The following is a 16,789-nucleotide window of genomic DNA, read 5'->3' on the forward strand; positions in this document are numbered from 1 at the left end:
CACAAAAAAATGAAAATATCATCACATTTATAAAAAGTGGGGTTTTATTTCACTTATTGACGCCAAATGAAGAATATAGGAAAAAAATAGGAAACTTCATTGCATTGAAGATGAAATATGGGTGATGTTTATCATCCAAAGATATAAAATGTTACCAAAAACCATGAAGCTCATGTTTCTTAATGATAATTAAGCATAATTTATTGAATAATGAAATAAATATCTCATAATTTTCTATTGTTTAAATTATATATAGGTTGAAGTATATTAATATATCTTTAGGCGCAGGAGTGGCTGTGTGGTAAGTAGCTTGCTTACCAACCACATGGTTCCACGTTCAGTCCCACTATAGTGTCTTCCACTATAGCCTCAGGCTGCACCAAAGCCTTGTGAGTGAATTTGGTAGATGGAAACTGAAAGAAGCCTGTCGTATATATATATATATATATATATATATATATACATACATATATATATATATATGTGTGTGTGTGTGTGTGTGTGTGTGGTTGTCACCCAATATTGCTTGACAACTGATGCTGGTGTGTTTATGTCCCCGTAACTTAACAGTTCGGCAAAAGACCGATAGAATAAGTACTAGGCTTACAAAGAATAAGTCCTGGGGTCGATTTGCTCGACCAAAGGCAGTGCTCCAACATGGCTGCAATCAAATGACTGAAACAAGTAAAAGAATAAAAGAATGTAGTGGGAATTCCATCCCTAACCACTAGATAGTCAAGCTCCAGGTATGAACCACCATAGTTTCATGTGATTGATCTATGAATCGATTGATTAATCAGCATGAGCCTCTACATGATGTAGTTTTCTCGAGTGTTCTAAAATTTAGCCTCTCGTCCCCAATAAAAATTGTTTTGGTGCATTGACTCATTGCAGAGTGTTGAAGATGGCTGGCTAACTCCCAAGCCTTCTCTTTTGCTGTACTGCCAGACCGTTCTAAACATTTGTGCAGAATAACTCCAGGTTCTCAGGCAGACTTTTTACAAACATTCACACAATGTCTCGTAAGTAACATCTAGGGATGTTGCATGGTTTTTTTTATCTCTCCCGGTCACCAATGTGACAAATCTTATTAATAGTATTGTTCATTCTTTATAACCAACACCAAATATCTTATGTCCAACAATAAATATCAATTTAAATGTTCATGAGTTTGCTTCAGTTATTCTACATGTAGCTTTCTCCCAACAAAGAAAAATCCAGCAACGATACATTCTCCAAGACACAAGCAAGCAAAATCTTGCAACAATATCATCATAGTCATCATTTAACATCCGTTGTCCATGCTAGCATGGGTTGGACAGTTTGACTGGGCAGGCACGCTAGAAAGCTGCACCAGACTCCAGTCTGATTTGGCATGGTTTTCTACAGCTGGATGCCCTTTCTAATGCCAATCACTCTGAGAGTGTAGTGGGTGCTTTTACGTACCACCAGCACAGATGCCAATTTGCATGACACCATTATCTGCCACGACTGCGATTTTGCTCGGTTTGGTGGGTCTTTTTCTCAAGCATGACATAATGCCTCCTTGAGACCCAACACTCAAAAGGAATTCAGTCACTTTGTCTCTGTGAGGTCCAATGCTCAAAAGGAACTCAGCCACTTTGCCTTTGTGAGGTCCAGTGCTTGAAAGGTGTACTCTACATGCACCAGCACAGGTGCACTTGGCTTGATGGGTCCTCTCAAGCACAGCACATCGCCAAAGGTCTCAATCATTAGTCACTGTCTCTGTGAGACTCAAAGTTCGAAGATCATGCTTCACCACCTTGTTCCATGTCTTCCTGGGTCTGCCTCTACCACTTGTTCCCTCCACAGAGATTGGCACTTGTTTATACAGCTGTCCTCATCCATACGTATCATACGACCAAACCAGTGCAGTCGTCTCTCTTGTGCACCACATCTGATGCCTCTTATGCCTAACTTTTCTCTCAAGATGCTCACACTCTGCTGAACATGTTGTTGGCACTCCGTCGCTTACGATGTCGAGGGTTCCAGTTGATCCGATCAATGGAACAGCCTGCTCATGAAATTAATGTGCAAGTGGCTGAGCACTCCACAGACACGTGTACCATTAACGTAGTTCTCGGGGATATTTAGCGTGATACAGTGTGACATGGCTGACCCTTTGAAATACAGGTACAACAGAAACAGGAAGATAGAGTGAGAGAAAGTTGTGGTGAAAGAGTACAGCAGGGTTCGCCACTATCCCCTGCCGGAGCCTTGTGGAGCTTTAGGTGTTTTCGCTCAATAAACACTCACAACGCCCGGTCTGGGAATCGAAACCGCGATCCTATGACCGCGAGTCCGCTGCCCTAACCACTGGGCCATTGTGCCTCCACTCTGCTGAACATACACACTGACATTGCACATCCAACAAAGCATACTGGCTTCATTTCTTTCAACATTACACATCTCCTCACCTGTCACAGCCCATGTTTCACTGCCATGCAGCATAGCTGTTCACATACAGGCATCAAACAATCTGCCTTTCATTCTGAGAGAGAAGCCCTTTGTTGCCAGCAGAGGTAGGAGCTATCTGAACTTTGCCCATCCTAATCTTATTCTCACAGCTATGCTCTCGGAGCATCCACCTTTACCACTGACTTGGTCACCTAGATAACAAAAACTATTTACTACCTCTAGCTTGCTCCCCTGGTAGTTGATGGAGTCTATTTTCTGCCCATTTGCAATGTTTATTGTACTTGTGCATCTTCCACATTCAAAAGCTAGTTTTCCCGTTAACCTTCCCCTGATGTTGCTGCACTGAGTGCATCTTATGGAATTTCAACTTATACCTTTTCTACAGATTGAGCAGGGCCATATACCTGAAGGGATTTGTAATTTGTCTGCCTTCCTACTTACTAAGACTTTGGATTTTGCTAGGTTGTCTCTAAGTCCCTTCGATTCCAGACCTTGCTTCCATACCTGAAACTTCTCTAGTTCTGGTAGTGATTCACTTATAAGAGCAATGTCACCAGCATAGAGGAGCTCCCAAGGGCAGCTTGTCTTGAATTCCTCTGTTATTGCCTGGAGGACTATGATAAGCAATCGAGGGCTGAGGACCGATCCTTGGCGAACCTCTACTTCTACCTGGAATTCTTCACTATACTCATTGCCAACCCTCACCTTGCTGGTAGCATCCCTGTACATAGATTGTACAACTCTTACACAGCTCTTACCAACCAGTAGAGAGGCTAAAATATAGATGAATAATACCTTTTATAAATGAATATAAAAAAGTGCACCAAAGTATTTCTATTTGCTCCAAAGTGTGCTGAGAGTAAAAGAAGTTTCAGAACCATAGCTCTAACATGACTAAAAAGTTAAGAATCACCAACAGAGTTCAAAATAGTAATCTTTCTTTTTTTTTTTTACTTCTTTTTTTTATTTGATTCAGTCATGTGGCCATGCTGGGGCACTGCCTTGGAGGATTTATGAATAATTTAATGCATCACTACCCCTGTTTCCACAAATCCCATGTTTCTTATGATCATAGTCCATATTCCTGGGACGGTCACAGTGCAATCTGTAATATCCATGGACATCAGGTAGATCGTAGTTCATGTGTTCATTTTTTCAGGTAATATGGCTTTAACAGTGGAAGCAACAACTGTATAACCAAAGGATGTTTATCAATTTTCACTAATCGAAAGTTTTATTGAGGTATGTAGGCAGTTCTGTGTGTATCTTCAAAACAAGAGAAAATAATAACCAACTAAAAAAGAAAAAAATATTTTCCTATGCTACATGCTATATCATTGTACCACCAGAAGTAATTAAAAGGACCATTTAAGGAAACATTATTTGTTGACTCAGATAATGAACTTCTACAACAGAATAGGTTTACTTCCTGACTACATCTGAATTCATTGAGGACGTGCCTGCTGTGACCAAGGTCACACAAATAAACTATACTACCCATCGCAACATCTGCATACACAAATGAGTCCAACATCACCACACACTCCCCCCTCTCCTTTATTATTACCATTCCTTTCTCCCTTTCCATCACCTTCTTTCTTCCCTACCAAATACACACAGAACTGTCTAGACATACCCCAATAAACCTTTTGATTGGTGAAAATTGATAGACCTCATTTGGTTATGCATGTGTTGCTTCCAACGTTAGTGCCATATCACCTGAAGAAGTGAACAGATAAATTATGATCCACTTGGTGCCCATGGATGCTACATACTGTTCTGTAATCATCCTAAGAATATGGACTATGATTATAAGAAATGGATTTGCAGAAATGCATGTAGCGATGCATTAAATTTATTTGTAAATTCCATCCATGGATTATTATTACTATATATATGTACATCTATATGTGATAGGCTTCTTTCAGTTTCTACCTACCAAATCCACTCATAAGGCTCAAGTGGGACTGAACTTGGAAGTATGTGGTTGGGAAGCAAGCGTTTTACCAAACAGCCATGTCTGTGCCTATATATTCATAAACAGTTTCTATGAACAACCTTTTTCTCTCAAAAACATGCCAGTTTTATTTGATCAGGCTATGATTAATGGTATTCTTGCCATAATCATCCAGTCCTTTGAAAGAGTTTGTCTTTACCTTATCCAGTACATGTTTTTGAGGCAGATAAAGCAGTGATCATGTGAAATTCCTCTTTCAAGTATCATACAAAGTACCTTGCAGCATTTAGTTTTGTATATTTATCTTTTGAGGAGTTGAAATTCCGTTGAAGTCAACATTGTCTCTTATTCTTTTGGAGGAGGGTTTGATAAAATAAGAAGTTTAAATTTCATCAAAGTTAACACTGCCATTTATCCTTAGACAGCAGTAAAATTCATAATTACATTTAATCATCTGCTCCTATCCTTGTATTTCATAATCCCTTGAGATCCTTTTGTCTTTCCATTCCTCTGTGAAAAAATTCTCAAACTATGTAAAACATAAAAAAATGATCAATGCACATTAGGCTATATCTTATATATCAGTATCTATGAATTTCAATTCAACCTAGATCCCAACTGGTAGTAACATGTAAACTACACATGTTTTTCTAAGATTGATGATATCCAGCGTTGACCTCATGGTTCACATACACATCACACTGTCTACATGTATAAAGAATACAACTTAGTCTTTACTTGTACTAGACACCAGCAACAAATACTTCCAGTTATTCTGATTCACAATCCCTATTGAACTATTTCAGGTACTACAAGTTGTTAGATTTGTCTTCTTTTTTTTTTTGTGTGTTGAAGCCATCTATCTCTGGACATGTGTACATCTTCTCTTAGTTCACATTCATATCATATTAGCACTGCTAGTGCAGTCACTGAAATTTTTATGATCATGATCTCTCTACAACAATTCTAAGAAAAACAACCTTTCTGAACCTATCACACCGGTTTCCAAACTTGATGGAAACCATCATATACAAATACTTCTTTAATAATCATCTTAACCTTTTAGCATTTAATCCAGCCATATCAGGCCCAAATATTCTACCCATTTTATGTTTAAACTGACTAGATCTGGCCTCTCATACCTATCCTACACTGTTCTAAACCTGAAGTCACATCATTGAAATCTCAAAGTTTTGAGATAATACCTGATTAATTCAAAATAATGTGAATAAATAAGCATTCCATTTCACAGAATAATGGGAATGCTTAAAGGTTAAACTATTCCCCCCAACCCTTTGTCAATTGGAGACTTACTGTCCTGCATCATACATTAAACGTCTCTTGATATTGATAACTTTGGCAAAAGTCATAATGTTACCCTTAACATCAGCAAGTCTTTTACTATTCCTAGAATAAGAAACTCAAATCTGAGTTATCCGCCTATGGATTGCCTCCTCCCATCTCATCTCTTGGATAAGAAGTTTCTTGTCAGACTGCTCTAGGGCACTGACCAATTTCTGACCCACATCCTATTATCAATGCATTATCCCAAGATTCAGTTGTGAACTACACCCTTCTGTCTATAACTTAATGACCATACTGCTGCCACTATTATCACCATGCACTCTTGTAAAAGTGTCATCCACCTTGAACAATAGCTGCTAAGTTTATTTTGTTACAGAATGTTATCTAAAAATTGCAGAATATATTCTATATTTTATAGACAACTCCCATCAATCTAATTATAATAAGACATTAAATGAAACAAAAATTATTTTAGAGAGGGAATTTATTCATAAAAACAAAAATCATTTAATACTTTTGTAAGTTTAAAAACGATGAATTCCATTTTTTTAATGAAATAAACGTTTATTATATTTCATTAAAAGATACCTTATCTCACAGAACCCCAGAATTTTTTCATAAAACTCTGGAGTTCCCTGAAATTCAATTTGGAAAACATCTATGGATTTCAGTGTCATCAACTTAGACATTTCCCACCAGATTTGCATAGCTTTCATGCACAGAGATTTTAAAAAAGAATCCATGTGCATATAACAGCCTAGCCTCTTTCAATGCCACTAAGTTACACATGTCTAGGAAACTGAATTGTTCTCCCACACTGTCTCTTCAGTCATGAACAACACAAAATTGAAATATTCAAAGTTACTACAACTGCTTGACACCTTGACTAGTTACTAAACCTCTATTAAGTAGAATTTATATTGAAGTACTGCTTACAATCTGGGACAGTTACTGCTCCTATATACAAGCACTCTAAATGAAGGGGAAAAGAAAAAGTTCACTTGCCAACACACTACAACAACTGACTCATAGATGTGTTATTTCTTCTCTCTGTGTTCTACTGATATTATAACATTATTGTTACTACTCCTCTGAACTAGATTGCTTCATACATCTTGTGCCCATTATCTTTACTTGCAGCAGTCTGAGGTGCTGCCTTGAAGAGTTTTTTAGTCAAATGAATCAACCCCAATACGTTTTTTTAAAGCCTGGTACTTATTCTCTTTATCTCTTTTGCAGAACTGCTAAGTAGCAGGGGTGGAAGCACACTAACATTGGTTGTCAAGGAGTGGTGGGGGACAAACATAAACACAAAGAGAGAGGGGGGGAGAGAGAGAGAGAGAGAGAGAGAGAGACACACACACACACACACACACACACACATGATGAGCTCTTTTCAGTTTCCATATAATGAATCCACTCACAAGGCTTTCATTGGCCCAAGACTATAATAAAAGACACTTGCCCAAGGTGCCATGCAATGGGACTGAACCTGGAACCATGTGGTTGGGAAGCAAGCTTCTTACCACACAGCCACATCCTATCAATTTTTTTCCTTTTCATTACAACTATTGTGACTTCACTCCCAGATCCTACATCAAACAGCTTTCATAATCATCCCTTTTCAAAATTAAAACTTTTTGGAATTATTCTCATACTTATGCTAGGGTTGTTAAGAGCTGTCATAACAATAGGTCTCCAAGAAAAGCAATACACTGGGGCTCCTGTGTGCACAATACAGTATACAATTAGTACTGGACTCTCAGACTTGTAGGGTTCTCAGGCAACTTCCCATTATGCCCATGTTTTGTGACAACACTGCTTTTGTTTTTACTGCAGATGTTAAGATACAGATGTTTAAAATGAACATCGATCCGTCTAAGAAAGTCTTCAAAGGTCACGAGTACCAGCTTTCCTTCACTAACTAATAATGAAAGGTACAAATACATCTAGAGGGTGAGCAAGTGTTTGAAAGGTCTTAATTTATAAAAGATTTTTAATTTGGATAATAGTATTTAGTATACATCATTCAGATAATAATATACATTCAGATAATAGTATACATCATTCAGGTAATATATTAAACCTCCATTTGAGAACTATATTCATGAGTGGCTTAAAGTTGCAAGCAGAAGATGTTGATGTTGGGTATGTATGAATATGGAATGTAAGAGTGGAGTACAAGGTTATGTCATTGGTGTAGGTTTGTAATTGGTTGGAGATAATAAAGAGACTGTTGTCTAATTAACTGAGCTAAAAAATTTGGTTAACATCAATGAAATATGTTACTAGTCAAGTGCAAAAGTTGATTTAATCAATTGTATCCCCTTACATGTGTGGCATTGTACACACTTAGAAATCAATCATCAAAATACAAGGAAAGATTTACAATTCTGATGAAGAAAATTAAATTAGATGGAATCTAGATTTAGTGTGAGAGGAAAGTTAAGTTTGATCACTGTTCTGTTATGGAGTTCATTCAGTATGGTGGAAGTTGCAGAGTTTGTTGCAATAGTGTGTTATAATAGGGTGAATGATAACAAACAAGTCTGCTTTTGTAGTCACTTGAGACTAATGGAAATGCACTCAACTTGTAAATAATCTAAGTTCATTTCAAACTGAATGCATTAAGATTACATGTTTTGTTTTCTTCTTTCAGTGCGGACACTGTTTATTCAACCTATTCTGCTCGTCCTTCTTTGATTGGTGATCGGCCGCTTGTACTGCAGGATTTTCTTTTTGCAGCTGCAGCTTTCATATGCCATTTGTTCACAATTGGTATTTCAGCAAGCATTGGAATAATTGTTATAGAATGGTTACGGGACTTCCCCGAATCCAGAACAATCTTACTTTCTATGCCACCTATGACTTTTGGAATTACAAGTGCAATTGGTAAAAAGATTTTAATTTTTCTAATTTGGTATTGAATGACTACTTTTTCCCTATTTCCATTTTTAAGGTTGCTATTTTCAAAAAAATTTCTCTAAGATTCATCTAATAACTTTTACAAAGGCACTTTTCATGTAGATGATGTATCTGAGCACTTAATCTCCATGTGGTACATATGCGCGCATGCACATTATTATCTTGAGTACACTTTAGTGTAGTGGGGATACACACTTTTGAAACAGAACTGTTAGGTATAACTTCTCATAACCTAGATCCTCTTGAGCAGTTGAGTTCAGTAGATTAATGAAGCATACATTGATTATAACGTTCTTTTGCTGTTTAAGTTGTGAACGTCTATGGTAATTTATATCCAGGCATATGGAACCAATAGTTTAGCTGTGACTGCTGGGCAACTGCCAGACTATTTCACACCCTATGGAGGCATATACTTTTGAAAACTTTGAGCTATTGCTTTAAGTTTGCAACACGAATCTTTATTATCAACTATTTGCATCCGACTCCCACCTAAATGGTGCCAGCTTTTGAGTTTCATAAACAGTTGCTTTGTCAAAAACCATGTAGAACACAAAACTACTAAATTTATTTTAAATTGCAGGAACAAATAATTTAGCAATCTGATTATCTTTATCTAATAGAAAAGAAAATATTTTGGCACACAAAGTATTTTGAACTAAAGGGCACTTGAATAAATTCATACATGTGCCAAGCAATTAAAAATTTATACCAACTAACATTTTTAATGTTTTTTAGCATAACCAACCCATCATGTTATGACAATATTTTCACATGTAGTCAAACAGAGAAAAAACTAAACAAATGGACAAACAAAATTAAATGCATAGCTTCCTTGTTAGGAAATAATCTTGTCAATTGAGTTGTTAAAATTCAAGTCACATGACAGTTTCAATTTTAGGCACCCCCCACCTGGTAGACACTGTTAATGGTTGGCCTTAGAAACCATGCCAAAGTTGACATTGGAGCTTGCTGCAGTCCTACAGCTCCTGAGATTCTGTCAAACTGTGCAGCCCAGCATGGGAAACAGACATTAAATGATAAAGATGGTGATGCCTCACTTTCTGTGCTTTTCCCTTTTGTAAACTTTGTCAACATTTAAATCAAATAAAGTGATTCCTTGACATGTTTAATTGATATAGTTGTTAAGTTACCTACATTGTTTAATCGATATAGTTGTTAAGTTGCCTAGTCTCTTTTGCAACATTAAGTTATGTAAGTTTTATAAATTTGAACTTTAAGAACTTAGCTACTGGTAGTGGATGTGTGAGAAGGATCTTTAGAGCAATTGAATCAAGCATTTGATGAGTGTTTTCCTATTTTGCATCACTGTTTTTCCCAAAATTCTTGTTACCCGTAACTATATTTTCAGTAGATTTTTTTCTTTATAATGTACGTGTAATATAAGAAGCCAAATAAGGAATTACATTGCTGTAGCTATGGGAATCTCTTTCCAACAAATTGTATGGTGATATCTAAGACAACATAGTAAAAAACTAGTTTTTCTTCAGTAGATCTTCCTGCATCTTCCGGGATTTCATATTCAAATTGCCATGTCTTTCTCTCATTTCTAACTTGTTCTGCTTCAAAGGCTGGTAGTATCTCTTATTTCTTAACGATCACACTAACATTGATCAAAAGTTGTTGAAAACCCATATCACACCTGCAGACCACAAGGTAATTCTTAGTCACTAGTTTTGTAGCTGAATTTAGGTCAGCCTTCTTATTTTTTGTAGTTTGTTTTTATGATTGCTTTTAAAATGTACCATTTAAAAAGGGGTACCACAAACTTGAACATACAAATTGCATCAAGTAAGCTTCAGTTTGGGAAATCTTACCCAATGGCTCCTGTAGAAGTTTCGTCAAAAATCTCCTTTAAAGTATCATATATATTACAAAAATGATATCTCAGTAGTTTCAATGCATCTCTCATTTTGTTTCACTCATTAGAAAATGTCAACACTGAGTCAAGGCAAAGAAGTAATCATAGATCTGCTAAAACAAACAAAATCTGAAGATACTATTTATTTCCAGGCAATATGTAGCTGTATCATTGATTACCAAATTTAAGGAGTCTAGAGGACTCTCTTTGATATGCCATTTTTAAAATCTTTCATGTTACTGCTGTTGTCATACCTTTGACCTTATAGATTTTCAGTTAGTACTCCTATTTGCTCAAGTTGCCCCAAAACAACTGTCATAAAAGCACCTGAACTCTTCTTTAATAGCACAAATCTCCTCTCCCTAAGTCCTCATATACAGGTTCATGTATCTCAGTATTTGATGGTTTGATTGCTTCAACAAAGGCACAAAATAATAGAACAATAGTTTGGCTGTTTGTGTGTTAAAATTTGCTACCCTATAGCAATTGCTAGAAGCTGTATAAGCTTGTATTGAATATTTTTCCATTATTTCTTTAACTTTAAATCTGTAAATATGTACCTTCATTTTAGGATCAGCTACATATTCTATAAACTGTAAATGATTGCTTGCACTGTTCAACTTCTTGTTTGTATCTCTGAATGACATAATTTGCATGTCAAGAATTCTGATTAAAACTATCAAACACTGCAAGATTTATCACCAATATTCTTCTTCATGCCTAATTGTCTACTGGTTTATAGCACCATTTGTTTTTCCTCTAGATAAATGCATTTCAAACTCAGTTATATCTGATAGTTTTCTAAATGGTTAGTATTCCTCTCACTTGAAGAAAGAATTTTTCCAGTGTTCATCTAGTCTTTTGAACGTATTTCTTACAGGGATGATGCACTATTTTGTTTTGCTAAACAACTTACAGCAAAAACAAAAACAAAAAAATCATGTATTTTGATGTTGAAGTTTTCAATCATTATTGGTACACTTATTTGGAATTTACTAGCCTTCTATTGTTTTTTTAATCATTGAGAAAATCTTTTGATACAACCTGCTATGGTCCATGTTGTATTGGGACAGTTAGCAAGATCACTTAAGGTATAATACCATCTTTTGCAAGCTTTGCAGTACTGGAACTTTTCTTGGCATTCTTTTTCCTTTATATGATTTCTAGAAATACCTCCAATATGCGAAACTTCTATCCCAGTTCTTATATATTTGTTGTTGGAGCATCACATTCAGATTCTCCAGTGTTAGTTTCAACAAAAGTACAGCTATGTTCTTGCTCCTAATTTGCTTTCTATATACAAAAGTATTTCAGGAAGAAATTTCTGGTTTTGCTTACTCTATGGCTGAGCCCTTTCTGGAAGCATTCTGGTTAGGCCTGTGTCTGATGATAATATCTCACTTTCTCCCACCAGTTTTGGAGGCCTGGAAGAGGTTAATGAGCACTACACTTACTCATTTGACTTTCCTTTAAAAATAGTTCCTGATATTGATAGTAATCATAGTTTCTTTGAAGTAACTACAACAAGGATGAAAGCTATTTTTATGTGTCTCTGGGTCACAATAACTAGTTAAAGTTAAAAATCTCATGTCCATCATCAGTAAACACCAAACTGGCATAAAGAACAAATACACACAGCAAAATTAAGTGATGAAGTGAATATGAACTAGAAACACTGCATGAAAACAAAGTCTTCAGTAGTGTAAGAATCCACTTGTATCATTAGAAAAAGGAATTAAACTGTAAATTTTGACTTTGAAAATCAAATCAATGTATTGATAGAATATTGAATATATCTTGACTATGTTTTTGAAAAGTTTACAAATCTTTATTCCTGATTAAAAAACAAAAACACGTGAAACTTTTATATTAATTTCAGGAAAAAGAGAACAAAGAAGTATACTAAATTTAGGCAGTCCAAGGAAATTTCCAAAGATTTATCCAGATTTTATGTGCTTTAATATTTCCTCTCTTTATTTTCAAAAGTTTTTGTTAAAAATCATAATTTTCTAATTTTCAAAATCATTATTAAAAACAAAATCCTTGATAAACTATAAATATTTACTGAAACAAATGCTTTCTGGCAATAAAATCAAAATAAAATGCTTGCTTCTTTTTAGCATTGACCTCCACAGCCAGCATACCATTGATGCCTTTGATCTAATTATATATGTTTCAATTGATATTATGTTTTCTATTGTTTACTTTCTCTTGTTCTAAAAATATGTATTATTAATACAGGTTGATGGCTGTTAGATCGATTGTTTTTGAACTGGTTTCAGCAATGGCTGGAGCTGAATTTGTAAACATGTGAGTCTGAGTACAGGTCACTGATATATGTTTTTAAATTTTATTTATTTATTTATTTATTTTTCAATTTCAAGACTCATTTTAAATATTTTTTAGTACAATGCATACTCTGTATGTATGTGCATTGCTGTGAATATTTATGTTTTTGTTTCTGATGTTTGTGTTTGCCACACACATACTGATAAACACCAGTGATAGAATATGAATGCAAGAAAATGATTTTTGTTCTTACTTCTAGATTGGTAGCCTGTATAAAACATTTTGTTACAGTCTGTATTGAGCATTTTGTTATCAATGATTATATACATGAATAATAAGATGTTGTGAAAGTGTAGTTTCACTTGAATTTTTATTAGTTTATTGCATATGGCTTTCACTAACACTGTTTTAAGAAGTTTCCCTGTCTATATATCAATATCTATGAAGTATGTATTTTCACCAAGGTAAACTCTCCCTGAGAAAATATTTGTATATCTTCATTGCAAAGATGACATATCTCATACAAAATTAGTGCCTGGATAATAGTTTTGTATTTTTACCAGTGAAACCTTTTTCAAGGAAAAACATTTGCAAAGATATTATGAGATACTTGTAAGTTGTCATCTGTTCATAGTTATCAAATCTTTTAGCAATTAACTTAACTCTGTACAAAATGTTTTCAGTATATCTTCATCCTCAATCTCTTCTATTGATATCAGTAGGTAATAAAGAATGACAATATTGAGCTTTGTAAGAACTTTGTTGTATCATCCGTTCATTATAGCTGCTATATTTTTGGCATACTCAAACTTATCTGCAAATACAAAGTAAATGAGAACAAGCTATTTCAAGTTCTTTGGTTTCATACTTTTTGCCTTTTGGAGCTAATTTTTGACAGAGTAGTTGCTATGAGTAGTTATTTTGAACAAGTTGATATGACATTTTCTAAGTTACAGGAGAATAAAGCAAATACTTGCTCTAGCATATAAGAATGAAGTCAGGGTATTGCTGCAAGCCAGTATCTTTCCACAGAATGAATTCCTATATTATTACCCCCTGCTGCAGCAAAAATATCTCCCACATACACAAGATCATCCAATTCTAGTGTAGGCAAACTACATGAAGGTCTCACTAGTGATGGTAACATGAAAAAAAGCACCAGTACATGCTGCAAAGTGGTTGAAATTAGGAAGGTCATTCAGCTGTAGAAGCCATGCCAATGCAGTCCTCGGGCCTATCAATCTATCCAACCCATGCTAGCATGGAACATGAACATTGAATGATGATGATAAAGAGAAGTAGAATCAGTTGAATTGACTCTTATCTTTTCTTGAAAAATAAAAAGCCAAGTATTAGATTTAAACTCAAAATTAAAGAGACAAATTTGAACATCGCAAAGCATTTAGTCCATTGACCTTCACAAGGAGAATATTAACATTTGTTTAAAATGTATTTTAGACCTAATGTAGTTAAAATTGATGCTAGATTTAAATAGAATTTTACCATCACAAGTGTATCTTCACAAATGTCTATCAATGCAACTTTTCCCACAACTTATATATGAATACTTTCAATGTAATACTTAGTGTAAGGAAAGTAAAAACTTCATGATGTTTTATTTCAGCTGATGATTATATCATTCACATGAACTTGAAGGATGTGATAATTTTCTACTATTGTATAATGAAAAGGATTGTACATGTTATATTTGTATAATTTAAATATGACTTCGGAATCTCCTGCAACTTTCCTGGATGGTCTCCTTGCTTAAATTGGTGAATGCTGCCATAATCCTTGCCTTCAGTTCATTTTTGGTGTTACAAGGAGTTTTGTTGGTCTCTCACTCAACTGTGCCCCACACATAATAATCAAGGGGGTTGCAGTCTGGGGAGTTAGGTAGCCAGATGTTAGGGGTGATGTGGTCACAGAAATTGTCTGCTTGTGTGACCCGGTGCAGAGTCCTGTTGCCAGACATAGGGTCTTCCAGCAGCGACCCTCTTGACCCAGGGCAGCACTACTTCCTCCAGGAACTTGATGTAGGCTTCTGTATTGAGTCTGTGGCCATGTGGGAAGATTAATGCAGGCATAATGTTGCCATCACTAGTGATCACTCTAAACACTATAATGTTTACTGGATGTTTGATTTTTATCACTCTCGGTACATGCCCTCAGATTGACACCTAAACACTCTGAAATGTTTGTATTGGAGCTTCCGGTGCAAATGCCAAGCAGTACAGCATGTTGTTTCTAAATTTCTGGCAGAGTGAACTGCATCATGGTGCTGTTTTTCTTACAGACAGTGCCCAACTGACCCTACTATACTGTGTAGTTGACAAAATCAAAAACAAACAATGTGCATGTGCTTAATTAAAAATATGAAATGGTGACAGTTTATCCATCGTACCCTGTATATATATATATATGTGTGTGTGTGTGTGTGTGTGTGTGTGTGTGTGTGTGTGTGTATGTGTATATATATATATATATATATATATATCAAATGTAAATTGAAAACAGAACACAAAGGATATTGCGGTATACGTGTTTCAACCTTTACACACATACATGTACATGTCTTTTATAGCCATGCCCCTCCTCCCCAATGCACATATACAGTTTCTCTCAAAACTTCACAACAACCCATCTTTCTAAAACCTATGATCACCACCCACTGCAGGCCCCACCACTCCCCTGTACATGCCCATCTATACACTTTTCATTCCCTCACATATCTACCATACCCCCTCCTCCATTCACTGTAATATTTCTTACCATCACTTGCTACATCCACCTCTTCCCTATCTTTAAACATCTCCCCTCACAATCTTATGAAACATCCCTGTCTGTTCACTTTGTACCACTTATAATTCTCCCCACTGTTCCCTGTGGTATGTCCTGATGCATCTCCAACACCATCTATTTCTCTCTCTCTCTCTCTCTCTCTCTCTCCCTTCTCATTCTGACTGTCTCTCTCTCTCTCTCTCTCTCCTCTCATTTCCTACTGGCATAACTATGTATCTCCTCTGTAGTAAGACACTTATCTCCAACCCTCTCTTATACTTTACCTCTCACCTGGGCCAAAACCATTTCCTTTGGTACCTTTCCTAGTCCTAAGCAAGAGATCATTGTCTTGTAAGTTACTTGGCAACCCCACTGTGTTAGTGTCATGTAAAAAGTTCCAGTGCTGGTACCACATAAAAAGCATCCAGTACACTCTATAAAGTGGTTAGCATTAGGAAGCACATGCAACTGTAAAAAGCGTGCCAAAGCAGGCTGGAGACTGGTGAAGTTTGCCAGCTTTCCAGATCCTGTCAAACCATCCATCTCATACCAATATGGAAAACAGGCATTAAATTATGATGATAATGATTATATATGTGCATATATATACATGTATGTGTGCATGAGTGTGTGTATCTATATCTTTATATTTATGTATATATAGGCATGGGGTAGTTAACTCCCCTGTCATACATAGACTTGTGCTATGTTTATGACTGTAAAGGTCTTTAACTCTTATTTCTGGCGATGCAGGTGCTACAATGCACCCCCAGTAACTATTAGTAACAATTGAATTTTTCCTTTTTGGTTTTATATTGCATCTAACCACCTTTATTTTATACTAGCAGTATAACCCAAACTTGTCCGGCTGTGACTTATTACGCCATCTACGATAAGTCTTGCTAGATGAAAATCAACTAAAAAAGAAAGCCTTACAACGAAAAAACCCTTATGATGTAAATACGTTCATAATTCAAAAAACGATGAAATTAATAGGGAAAGTCTGAAGGCTGTTTTGCGTAACATTATTAAGCATACGTAAATTCCATCCGTCTAACTGGCTATAGAAATGCTTGTGCAAAACAACTTTTTGCGCTGCCCTGATTATACATAGCAGGGTAATCCCTTTTCGCAGGAGCTAGGATGGCAATTTGTGATGAAGCAATTGCTGGCGATCTGTTGCTACACAGTTTTGCCAGAATTCTATCAGATTG

The 16,789-nt window shown here is 35.8% G+C and overlaps 1 protein-coding gene across 1 annotated transcript in view; it reads left to right on the forward strand.

Moving 5' to 3' along the window:
* LOC106873339 (monocarboxylate transporter 1) overlaps positions 1-16,789 on the forward strand; it is a 55,906-nt gene that overhangs the window by 1,701 nt on the left and 37,416 nt on the right. Inside the window, exon 2 of the mRNA XM_052966271.1 lies at positions 8,361-8,593. Coding sequence (XP_052822231.1) covers positions 8,361-8,593 — 233 coding nt within the window. The remainder of the gene's footprint in view (positions 1-8,360; positions 8,594-16,789) is intronic.

This window comes from Octopus bimaculoides, chromosome 3, assembly GCF_001194135.2.
Source record: "Octopus bimaculoides isolate UCB-OBI-ISO-001 chromosome 3, ASM119413v2, whole genome shotgun sequence".
NCBI classification, from domain to species: Eukaryota; Metazoa; Mollusca; class Cephalopoda; order Octopoda; family Octopodidae; genus Octopus; species Octopus bimaculoides.